Raw genomic sequence first — 12,915 nt, 5'->3', positions numbered from 1 at the left:
TATATATTTAAGGACTGGGGGATGTAGCTCAGTGGCAAAGTGCCCCTGGGTTCAATCCCCAGTACCAAAAAAGAAAGAACGCCATCACTCATCAGTAATGCCTTCCATGACTATGGGGGAGCTAAGGAGGGCTGAGAACACACACCCACTTCGAGGGCATTAAAATGGGATTATTTTACCACCATCTGGTGAGACACCCCAGGGAGACTCGAGGGGTGGGGACATTTGTGTTTCCATGAAATCCAGAGAAACTAAGTATTTTTTCAGGGTTGGTTGTGATTCCATATCCATTCATTTATCTTCACCAATATCCATCTATCGAGAGACCGTGAATACCACCTAAAGTTCGAAGGGCCTGGGGTAGCTGAACAGATGCCATGCTGCACGGATTGCCTCAGAATTAAAGCAGCCGGACCGTTTCCAGCCGTGGTGTCAGAAGAGAAGTAACCGCAGGGTGGGAGGCCCAGGCTGCATGGGGAGCGGCCTCGGAGAGAGGAGCCCTTCACGCCGTGCTGGACACCCGGCCCCTCCACTCCAACGGCAGGTAAGCACCTGGGGAGGGGCCTGATCGATGCCTTCCAGGGTGGAAGGGAATGAAAGGTATCATTTAGGACAGTGTTGAAAAGAAGAAGAGAGATAATGGGGCTGTGGTGGAGAGCAGGAACAGGAAGCCACTCCAGAGGAATGAAGACGGGTGGGGTGGGGACACTCCTGTAGAACAGTGGACATTTTTTCCTAGCTACAGCCCAGCTCACCATAACCCCCTCAAGCCATCGAGCTTCTCAGGTGCCCAGCCTCCCTCTATGTAGCGCTTTCAGCTGCCAAAGTCCCTGGGATGTCGCTCCCCTTATCACCACTGAAGGACGCTGTCTGAAGGGCCAGCCACCATCCAACCACTAGAGAAGGGTGCTATTGGAACAGGCGGAGAGGAAAGCAGACGAGGAAGGAGAACACCTTACGGGGTGGCAGCCTCCCGGATGTATACCTGGCTCTGGGAGTCCTCTGGGCCCTCTCTGGGCCCTCAGGAATTCCTAGCTCTGGGGTCAGACTGTAACCCAAAATGTCTTGTCATAACTATCAGAACTTATGGCCTCCAGATTTCCCCATCCAGTTGTCCCAGAAGTATAGAGCGGCTTTGGAGCCTTCTTTCTGGAAGCTTCTGTAAACAATGCAATGGAGCCTCTACCCACAATCTCATGGCTGTGTTTCACTGCATCTTATGTTCTTGGTATTCTTTGTGCTGGTCTCCAAAAGATCTGGGGAACTTCCCACAAAGGGAAAACTTGAGATCTCATTTCTCTAGACCACACAAAGGAGACATCAAAATTCACCCAGCCCCAGACCCAGAGGGTGGGAAAGCAGGGGTGAGGTTGCCAGGTAGTGAGTGCAGCGCACGGCATTAAGCACCCTGTGTCAATGTGCGGAATGTTCTATGGGAAAATGAGACCAGTCTGGACCTTCAGAGCCCTCAGAATTCAGGGAGACCCACAGGTGAGATCTTAGCCACCACTTGGAAAACAGGTTTGAAAACTCGAATCCCTCCATGGTTCTTAATGGTCCCAGTGACCTACCTCTGAGTCCTCTCCCCCAGGTAGCCGACAAAGTACTTCTGCCTCACAAACAGGTACATTAGTCCAGCGAAGGCGGCAGGAACTGAGGGGAGAAAGGGAGACGCCCATGTCAGTTTCCTTGTCACCCAAATGTGCACTGTTAGCACGACGGCAATACAGACATTAACCAGCAGTGCTGGTCACAAAATCCGTTGGAGGCTACAAGTTCCAGGGTGGAGGCTGGTGTGTACTTCAGATAAACACAGAAGGGCCGGGGGGAACTTGAGAACTTGAACAAGAGTAGTATCACCTCACACTGGCCACCACGGGGTCCGTGTGGCTGCTTTACAAAGTGTTTGCCTATCCATCATCTAATGTGAATCCTTTGGACATAACTGGGACCAACATGCCTATTTCGAGATGTGGAAAATTGGACTCAGGTGGTCAAAGGGGCTTGTGTAAGACTGACAGCTGGTAAAAAGAAAGGGGAAGGACTTGACCCCCAAGCCCAGATCTGTGGCTGCTTCCCTTGAAAGCACATCCTTTGCCTAGGACCCCCACTCCCCCACCCCCAGGGGTTCCCAGCAGCATAATGCTTAACCTTTCCTGGACAATTGCTCCCCATAAGCTCTAGGAAAGGAGATTCCCTTTGCATTCTAGCCCTTGGGAATCAGCCACAAGCAGCACCCCAATAACCCCACAGAGTCCTGAAATTGGGGTGGGGTGCTGGAAACCCACTCCACTAGGGCTAACGTTATCTGGAGCAGGCGTTTAACTTGTTCTACATGTGGACAAAGAGCTGATTACAGCTTTCCCACCTCTGAGGAATTAATGTGAGAGTGAAATAGGGCCATTGATATAAAAGCAATTTGAAAACCCCAAGCACTATTCAAATACCAAATTAACTACCGATGATGAGCACTTTTTACATGCCAAGTACCTCCAAGCACTCTGGAAACTTGGATTCCAACCCTCCCAGCCACCTGCTGGGAAGGAGCACTTCACTGTCACCATTGGACGGAAGAGGCAATTGAGGATCAGACCAAAAGATCTGTGAGGACAGCTGTCTTTTGCTAGATCACCTCTGTCCTGGAATAGTGACTGGCATGTATAAAGGGCTTTCAAAATATATTTTTTAAATGAATGAAAAAAAGTCAGGCAAGCAATCACGGAGGTGGAATTTCAAACCAAGTCTTTCTCATTTCGAAAGTTTATCACCACCCCCAGCACCACTGATCATACATCTACGATAGTTGGGTATAGTGATGCGCTCCTATAATCCCTGCCACTAGGGAACCTCAGCAAGAGGGTCACAAGTTTGAGGCCAGCCTCAGCAACTTAGGAAGATCCTGTCTCAAATTTTTAAAAAGTTCTGGGAATGTAACTCAGTGATAAAGTGCCCCTGGTTTCTGTCCCCAGTACAAAAAATAAATTAATGATAATAATAATAATGATAATAACGTTTACTGAGCTTCCGTTGTTAAGGGGAACCATTCAAAAATGCCATCTGTGGGTCATAAAAAGTCAGGTATCAGTAGTTATAAGGCTCAATCTGGCCTATGCCAAGCTCTGTGTCATGTGCTTTATGCATATCGTCTCCTTTCCTCACCACGGGAACACAACAGGTGGACAAGGGTCCTGTTTAACAATGAGGAATCTGAGGCATAGAAAAGTTGAGTAATAGCCTGGGTCACACACCAGCAATGAGCATCCTTGGATTTGCCTCCAATCTGTCACTCCTCAATTCTTTCCACAACCCTACCTGCCTTCCAAAATATAATTGTTTTTTTTTGTTTGTTTTTTGTTTTTTGTTTTTTGTTTTTTGCGGTACTGGGGATTGAACTCAGGGCCTTGTGCTTGCGAGGCAAGCACTCCACCAGCTGAGCTATCTCCCCAGCCCCAAAATATAATTGTTATGTTGTGGAAGGCAGATGATAAAATTGGAACACAAAGCCAACTATGAAGTTTGTCTTATTCCCTGGAAGTCATGAGATTGCCACCATCCACAATTTACTTTGGACAGAGTTTCCCCATGTGGACAGCTCTGTTCTCGCTTACTGACCCATTTCTCTTTTGATGGGAACTCAATTAGACCAGACCCAATAGAAATCAGGAGTGGAAAGGGTCCAGACCCATTGCCCTGCTACAGGGAATGACAGGGGCCTCTTGTGGGAACCTGGGCCACCTAGATCACAAAGAGGGGACAGTCTGGGATCTAAAATTCTGAGATTTAAGCAAACCACTTGTCCCTCTGGGGCTTGGATTCCTACTCTGTAAGGTGAGGGTTTTGGGGTTCTTTTCAGCTAAAAATTCCACACTGTACTATATTCATAAGAAATGACAATTTTTTATCCACCAGGGTTGATGGATGGTTTCTAGTCCTGGAAATGCCAATGTTTGTTTTGACAGGAGATGCATATTTCCAGGGCTCTGAAATGCCTTCAAATTCCCTTTGTATTTACCCAGCTAACACCAGGGTAGATTCATCTAGATCAAGTATCATCTAGGACATAAAAGGAATCATAACTCCTAGTATCAGCATAGTTTAACTTGATTTTTCAAGTAATGCCAGGCATGTTTCTTACTTCGCTCTGGATAGAAAATAAAAAATGTGTGTTGAGCTTACTGACAGTCCCCAGGCACAGGGGTACACGGGGTCCCTTAAGTGGCTTCTGCTGCCCATCCCTCCCCTCCACCTTGCATGGCGTGTCTCACTCTGGTCAATAATGCATTCGTTCACCTACTTTTCTGTGTCCATCTTGACAACCAGCTTCACCACCATCCCTGTTTTATTTATCCCTATATATTCAGAGGGTATGGTGTAAATTCAGTATATACTTATTATATAAATGAATAAAGGAAGAAGATACTTGTGGAAAATCCAGAATTTAGAACTGAAAAACCTGAGCTCTGATTCACTCTCTGGGGCTCTTTAGTTGAGTAACCAGTGACTTATCTCCACCACCAAAGTGTCCCCAAAGGTAAGAGGAAACTAATATATTCTCTGTATACTTTATAAATTGGGGACACATGATAAGGATTAAATAGTTCACCAGAGGATTGCTTGTGGCCTTTCTGCATGGGCCCTGCTGAGCCACAAAAGCCCACCCCTTCACGCTGAGCTACCATCAGACATATGCCAGTGGTAGCCACGTCTTCCCCGATGCTAAAACTTCAGAGAGGACCTCCCCACCTAAAAAAGATGACTGGTTTCCAATTTAACTTTAAATCAACTCTGGGAGTTGATCTGTTCTTGCAACTTTCTGAAGTCAAGACTGTGAGCTGTTGATCAACCAGGGTAGGCTGGGGACCTGGAATCCAGCCCGGGGCTCTGTGGACACATGCCCAAAGAAGTGGCACCACAAGGGGAGCTTATTAGCAGAAGAGCCAAGTAACGGCGGTCCCAGAATAGATCCCTCAGGCGCCCTCATTTATAATGCCCTTGTATCTGAGCTAACACTGTTTAAGGATTCTGAGTCACATTTAGCCTTAAACCACCCTTGTCAGCGCAGCGGCTCTCAAGCAGCCGCCAGGGAGCTAGCATTAGCAATGCATTATCACACATGCTGCGCAGGCGCGGGGCATGTCTGGAACACAACCTCCCAAGGGCTCTCGCCTCTCCACGGCTTTGTGGATCGGAGCTGGAGGTCAGGCAAAGTCTTTTCAACAAAATTCCCAACCTTTGAACCTCCGTGAGTTGCACATTATAGAAAGAGATCACATAAAGGGAAGCCTGAGTTACCTTGGCTGCAAAGTAGCCCTGCACTCCAGAGCACCACCAGGAAAGTGGGGTACGCATCTACACAGTTCTGGCTGTGGAATAAACAAGGAAGAAAGAAATCAGGAAACGTGTTACTGCAATGTGGTCTGAAAAGCACCTGAAACCTCAAGCTAATAATCACCATTGCACAAGGAGCGCAAACCCCTCTCATTCCTCTTACTTCTACCCAGTGAGACGTGGCAGCCAGCCACCACATAGCAATGGACCGTGGCATGAAGCAAACACATGCTCAGAATCCATTAACTCCATTCCTACAGCGAAGCCGATCCGAGACGATTTCTTGATGTGTTCACTTTGGCAGGTTTCCCGTTCCATGTGCTTCTTGGAATTGAAAAGTGACCGATGCAGACAGCAGGGTGTGGTCGCAAGCAGGTGGGGGTGCCAGGGGAGGAAGCCCAACTAAGGAAACCTTCATGTCAGACTCACAAATCAGCCTCGGTCTGCAGCCCGGGCTGAGCAGGCAATCTTCACTGTCCATTCACAAAAGCCGATGCAAGAAAGCTAGCTAGCCGCCGGCTCAGTCGCTGTGTACTGGGCACAGTCCTCACTGCCCTGGGAGCTGTACACCAGGCACAGCGCTAATATTTTATGGCCTTCATCTCCTTTAAACTCACCATACTCCTGTGAGTACACAGGATGGCTGTATGAGTTCCCTCTGGCTTCTGTAACAAGTGGTCACAAATTTGGTGACTTAAAACAACACAAAGTCATTTTTCTCAGTTCTGGAGGTTGCAAGTCTGAAATGGATCTCCCTGGGCTAAAGACAAGGGTTCAGCAGGGCTGTGTTCTCTCTGGAGCTCCAGGAAAGAGTCCATTTCCTTGCCTTCCTTTCGAGATGCCTGGCATTCCCCAGCTCAGGGCTCCTTCCAACCTCAAAGCCAATGTTGGCTGATGGGGTTCTTTCTGATGTTTTCTGGGGAGGCACAGAGCCAGGAAGGGTTTTTATCATGTAGTTGTTCCTTGCAGTGCTAGGGATCAACCCAGGGCTTGGAGCAAGCTAGGCAAGAACTCTACCACTGAGCTATACCCCTAGCCCGAGTCCTTCTGATATTAAATTACTTCTGCCTCCTTCCCCATTTAAAGGGACCCTTGTGATTACATTGAGTCCTACTTAGATATTCAAAATAATCTCTTTATTCCAAGGTCAATTGGTTAGCATGAAACAACATATTTACAGGTTCCTGGGATTAGATCGTGGACATTATTCTACCTGCCACCACTGTACTTGTGTTTCAGATGAGAAACCGAGGCTCACAGCTCAGGGTCTCCCAGGCTGGGTGCGGCGGGTAAAGACAAGATTCTCACCTCACCATTCGGTCTCCAAAGTCAAGCCTGTTAACAGTTGTACTATACTAAATTAAATAGTAGGTGTCCTTAGGAGGAGTTTGCATCCTAGACCAGGACAATATATAAGCAATGGAAATGGAGAACCAACAAGCAAGACATGAGAGACGTAAAATGGAGAAGGGCATTGTGATGTAGTGTAAGGGCACTTGGCTAGGACGTTGTCCTCGTCCTAACTTAAACCTGCTGCTCACAATTGGCAAAGCAATCTCTCTAGACTTCATTTCCTCATCTGTAAAACCAAAAGACTAGAAATGACTCTAAGGTCCCCGGACCTTCTAGGAGTCAAAGTCCCTAGACCAGCAGCATTGGCATAACCCAAGAGCTTGTTAAAAATACAAAATGTCTGGGCCCACCTCAGAAGCACAGAATTTAAAACTCAGAGGAAGGGGTTCAGTGACCCATTTTAACAAGCCTTCCAGAAGATTCTGAGGCATGCTCGAGTTTGAGAACCCTAGGTTAGTGGAATGCAAAGCACACAGGCAGAGATGCAATTTCCAAACTGCTGTTCTACCTGCCGGGGTCTCACACCTCAGTGGGACTCTGAGGACTCTGGTGTTAAGGTTAGAAGATGGGTGGTGTCCTCCAAAGGTCCACGTGTGTTAGTCAGCTTTTCATAACTGTGACCAAGATACCCAATAAGAATAACTTAGAGGAGGAAGTTTATTTTGGGCTCACGGTTTTAGAGGTCTCAGTCTGTGGTCAGTTGCCTCATAGCTCTGGGCCCCAGGGGAGGCAGAACATCATGGTGGAAGGGCACAGCAGAGAAGCAGTGCTCTGCTCGTGACAGCCAGGAAACAGAGCAAGCAAGGTGCCGGGGCAAAATATAAACCCCGAATGCACCCCCTGGGTGGCCTACTTCCTCTAGCTACACCTTACCAGCTTATAGTCACCACCCAGTACAACAGTCCTTCTGAATTATTAATCCCTTCAGTGGATCGATTCACTGATTGGATTACAATTCTCACTATCTAACCATTTCACCTCTTGCATTGACATACTTCATATCCAAACCATAACAGTATGTTAAAGGCCTGGTCCCCAGAGTGGCAATATTAAAAAGTACTATGGGCCTTTAGGAGATGGGACCTAGTGGGATGTCCTTAGGTCATTGAAGTGTGCCCTGGAAAGGGACTATGGGATGCCACTGTCCTTTCTCTGCTTCCTGGCTTGAGATGTGAACACTCACTGACAAGTGTTTTGGCCAAGATATGCTGCCCTCATCAGCTACCTGATCTTGAACTTGAACCTCTAGAACCATGAGCCAAAATAAAGCTCTCTTTACTTCATAAGCATCCTGTGTCTGGTATTTCATTACAGTGATGCAAAGCTGAATAAGATGTCTGGAATGGGCATTCCTTGATACCAAACTGTAGAGACCCCAGAGAGATCAGTTTGTCTTTGCTTGGCCACAGGAAATTTCAGTCCCCTCTGGTGGTCAAAAGAGCCTTCTCTGGACAAGTTGGTAAACAGAATAGATGAGAAATCATGTATCTTGTCCTGGGAGACAAACACAACCAAAAACCAGGCACAGGGCAGCAAGAGTAGACTCTTATTGGCCTTGCTAGCTGCTCTGGACCCCCAGAATTTTCATGGATCTAGTGGATACAGTTACTCCAGAGGGCAGGAGGCCCTTACAAATTGTCATTTGAGGATGACATCCTCAGCAAATAAACAGGTCCAACATTACAAATGCAGCAGCTACTGTGCACCAACCTCACTTCTATTCTTACACATTTTTAGAGGCACAAAATTACACCCTCAGGACTGAGAAAATGTGATTCATTTTCAATCTCAAGAAAGTTAGAGAAAAAAAATTCCTTTTTTGGTTGGTTGAAAAATGCTATGTCAGATGGGATATAAGATCTGATGATCCTGTAGTTTGAAAATTTCCTAATACCAATGATTTTCCCTACTTCCTCTTCATTCCCATGTCTCTGAGTGTTTTTTGTTTGTTTGTTTTTGTTTTTAAGTAGTGATTTTATCTGAGTGATGCCAAAAGGAATAAAAACTCTTTAATTGTCCACAAATCTGATTAGAAGAACTGGCCAGTGATTTGATATTAGATCAGTCCTTCAATTCTTCCTGCCTATTATTTTATATTACCTTGGTTTCTAATAAAACAGTCTGTCTGGAGTTGAATGAAGCTCTGTGAACTGTCAGAGAATAGTCTCTTACTTGGGATTTCCAGAATATTCTCAGAGCCTTGTCCCTTGTTCTAGCTCAAGCCAGTCCCTCTCCCCATCCAGGATTTCCAGTCCATCTTCCATCCAAAGCTCCAAGTACATAAGTCCCCCGGCAAGAGGGGCTACTGCTGGGCTGAGCCCAGGACTGCTGGACAGAGACACACCTGCACCTTGCCGGGGAGTCTCGTGGCTGCATGTGAGGTTTGCATGATCCAGATCCAATTTCAGAGCTGCCACTTACTGGCTGTGTGGATGTGGGTGCATTTCCTAGCCCATGGAGCCCCAATGTGTTCATATAGGAGGTAAAGGAAGACATTAGTAATCATCCCTCCAACTGTTGAGAATAAAAGGAGATACAGCTCTGCATGCTCACAGGAAGTGTTCAATAAGCAGTGGCGATTACTGCTCCAGTGTCTTCCTTCTTCACCCAGTGGGGATGTCTTTTCCTCCGGACACAGGATTATTATTCTGGATTTCTTTTGAGGAGTTCTGTGCCATTTTGTTCTGCAAAACAGAACTGACAAACCCATTTTGATTCTCATTTTTAGATGTCTAAATAGGAGCTTCTGGGCTGTTCTTGCAATAATTCACTGAGCTACATTCAATTTGGTGCCCTGCATTCTCGCTGCTTCTACAGAGAAAAGGACTTGTGCTATTTTCCTTTTATTTTTCTCCACCTCTAGGAGTATAACAGAGAAAAACTTTAATGTTTCATTTATTGGTTTGGGTCAATTTAAAATAAGAAAAGATGCCAGGCCCAGTGGCACATGCCTGTAATATTGGAGACTGAGGCAGGAGGATGGTGAGTTCAAAGCCAGCCTCAGCAAAAGCCAGGGTCTAAGCAACTCAGTGAGACCCTGTCTCTAAATAAAATACAAAATAGGGCTGTGGATGTGGCTCAGTGGTTGAGTGCCCCTGAGTTCAATCTCTGGTACCAAATAAATAAATAATCATGAAAAAGAGTTAATAATTGTAATACTAATACTAATCAATGAGATTATTGTAAATGTATCACCTTCAAATAATTGTTCTATCTTGTCAAGTATTTTTGGAGAGAAAATTTCAATACTCTTTTCTAACTAGGAGCAAGAAGGATTAGAGAGATTGGTCAGTGGGTACAATGTTATAGATGAGAGGAATACATTCTGCTTTCTATTGCACACTAGGGAAAATATAGTGAGTAATAATACATCACATATTTCAAAGTATTTGGAAAGTTTTATTGTTTTGATTTGTGTTTTTAAATCTTGTATATATTCTGGATGCAAGACTTTATCAAAATGTCTACATGCATTCTACTGTCATGTACCACACATTAGAACAAATAAAAACATTTTTAAAAAAGACTTTTACCAAATAAATCATTTAGAAATAAAAATAATAATAATTGTTCTAGTTCCCACTACTTAAAAATGAGTCTAAGTGGATGTCAAGAGGTGGATGCAACAAGTGACATTAGGGTGGTACTTCCAAAAATGACAAAATTCTGGGGGAGGAGGGAGCATTGGTGAAGAACCAAGAACTGGAGTCCTGCTTAGTACATTATGGGTTCTCCAAAGTCAAGGGTTATGGTTTAGAAGTGAGGTGTCCCCCAAAAGCTCATGTGTGAGACAGTGCAAGAAGGTTCAGAGGAGAAATGATTGGGTTGTGAGGGTCTTAACCCAATCAGGGAATTAATCCCCTGATAGGGATTAACAGTGGTAACAGACGTGGTGGGTGTGGCTGGAGGAGGGGGGCATTGGGGGCACGCTGTGGGGTATTTATTTGTAGCTGGCAAGTGGAGTCTCTCTCTCTCTGCTTCCTGATCAGCATGTGAGCTGCTTCCCTCCACCGCACTCTTCCTTTGTGAAGGTCTGCCTCACCTCCAGTCCCGAGGAATGGAGCGGGCCTTCTACGGACTAAGACCCTTGAAACTGTGAGCCCTCAAATAAACTTTTCTTCCTCTACAATTGTTCTGGTCGGGTCTTTTAGTCACAGCGGCAAAAAAAACTGACTAAAACATCTGGCTCTAAAGAACTTTGCCCTGTAACACATGTTAAATACTTGTGAACTTGGAATCCATAGGACACATTTCAGGAAATTACACATCTCCAAAGACCCGTCCCCTGTACTCACCTGCAGTCACAAGGAGAAACCCTAGGTTTTGTTTAGCTAACTAGGATTTGTCTCCAAAAACCAAACCTTGACCGGGGATGAGCTATGCTCATCCTCTGGGAACAGAGCACGGAACTACATTTCTACTGTGTGAACAGAGAGTCAGGATTCACCTCCTTTTAGTTCTCAAACCCCGATTCAGCATTGCCCTAATGGGAGACGGGGGTGGGACACGTCATTAATCAAGGCCAAGTCTGCGCTGATAAGCTACGCAGGCTGGGATGTCTGTTAATGCACCAGCGCAGAATATCGAGCGATTCATATCTGTCGACAGTCATATTTTATGCTGAAAAACATGCATCAGGTTTTCAGTCCACCAGTATCATTTATCCTTTATACTATTTTCCCTTTATAGCCAGGGCCTCGAAACATTTGATTCTGTACCCCATCAACCAAAGGTTCTGATCATGCAACCTTATGACAGGTACATTTATGTATAAGTTATATGCAGCACAGGTGCCATTGTCGGTCAGTGTATTAAAAATGGGTAAAGCACCATTTCTTCTGGTTCAGACAGCAAGATTAAATAGTGCTCTTTGCTTCCTGCACCCCCATGGCTCATCCTGCACCCCATTTGGTACTTTCAGAGACCTCCCTGGAGAAGCGGTTGCTAGGAATGACTTCTGATTAGAACCACACATGACTTCCTTCCCAGAAGTCTCAGGCACAGGCCACCAGCAGGGTTATCTCGGGCTCATGCATGCAGGCATGAGCTTGCTGCATGGGTCTCTGGTCCCCTTTGACAATCCACACAGGCACACATGTGCTGCTCTTGGGCCGGGAGGAAGTGGTCTTTGTAGAAGAACCACAGCTGTATCTGAGCAACCTTTATCTTACAGAAAGTTCTCTTCCCCATCCCCTGACTTCTTATCTCTCCATGCAATCTCTCCTCTCCACTCATTCTTCTTCCTCTCTCATGGAGGCAAAGTGGTAAAAGCACAGGGATTTTGAGAGCTGGATGGCAGCACCCACAGGGTGGAGGCTCCAGGCAGCAGCAATCAATCCCCCACCACTGTCCTCTTGCACCTTCTTCCCCCTGGAACCTAAGTGATTGCAGAACTCCCAAACCACGCTCTCAAGCAACACAGTACAACCCAGCCAAACAGCACTTCTGCAATTTGGAGACTGGCAACCTACAAGTCCAGGTGTTAAGTACACTGGCTTCTTGAAAACAGAACTATTTCACTCCTGGGCGAGGTAGGGGAGCGGCAGGCACAAGATGGCCCGGCCCGCTCCATTTCTTGTGCATTGCCAGCAAAATGGAAGCACATGTTCCAAGCAGGTATGGTATGATTCCACCAGAACTTCTCCCAAATGGAGGAGCTAAAGATCTCAATGAACCCAATGTCCCTCATAGGAATGCAGTCTTCTGGATGAAAGGAAGCCGCTCTTTCCACACTGGCAGAAGAGCAGTAATATTTTCTTGGAATTTCGAGAAGTCTCGAGCCCATCCCTGATCCGGCACCTTCTTGCAACTCTCATGCGTGACATTCTGAGAGCTCTTGCACTCCGCATACGCCCACGGCCAGTGGTGCCAAAAGCCTGATGGCAGCCATGTGTTCTCCCAGGCCTCCTTCAAATGGGTCTACAAGGTCTTTTAAATTGCATCTTTAATCTTCTTAAATTGATTCTGAGAATTAATGCACTCAAGGTCCAGATGCTAAAATAGAAGTCTCCTTGTGGGCACTTGGGCACAGGGCTTCCTTGAGATCTACTGATGGAAAGACCCTGGGCAACAGTGCTTGCTCTGAGGGAGTGGGACGGAGAGCAAAGGGTCCTGGGTACCCTGCAGAGGCAGTGTAAGTACTCAGCAGGGACCTGGAAAGGCCAAGGGCCCAGAGAGGGTGAAGGGCCAGGAAATCAGCCCATGACGGCCTTGCCAATACGTCCCGGAGTGGTC

General features: G+C 46.3%; 1 protein-coding gene across 2 annotated transcripts in view; it reads right to left on the bottom strand.

Moving 5' to 3' along the window:
- The window catches only part of Alox5ap (arachidonate 5-lipoxygenase activating protein), a 55,432-nt gene that overhangs the window by 6,795 nt on the left and 35,722 nt on the right, over nucleotides 1-12,915 (bottom strand). For both annotated transcript variants that reach the window (XM_047553151.1, XM_047553150.1), the window contains 2 exons: nucleotides 5,293-5,363; nucleotides 1,572-1,653 (listed from right to left, as the gene is read on the bottom strand). In XM_047553151.1, the coding sequence (XP_047409107.1) occupies nucleotides 1,572-1,653; nucleotides 5,293-5,363 (153 nt within the window). The remainder of the gene's footprint in view (nucleotides 1-1,571; nucleotides 1,654-5,292; nucleotides 5,364-12,915) is intronic.

Source organism: Sciurus carolinensis, chromosome 5 (genome assembly GCF_902686445.1).
Source record: "Sciurus carolinensis chromosome 5, mSciCar1.2, whole genome shotgun sequence".
In the NCBI taxonomy this organism is placed as follows: domain Eukaryota; kingdom Metazoa; phylum Chordata; class Mammalia; order Rodentia; family Sciuridae; genus Sciurus; species Sciurus carolinensis.
Note: the sequence above shows the minus strand (reverse complement) of the source record. Positions and strands in the feature narration are given on the sequence as shown.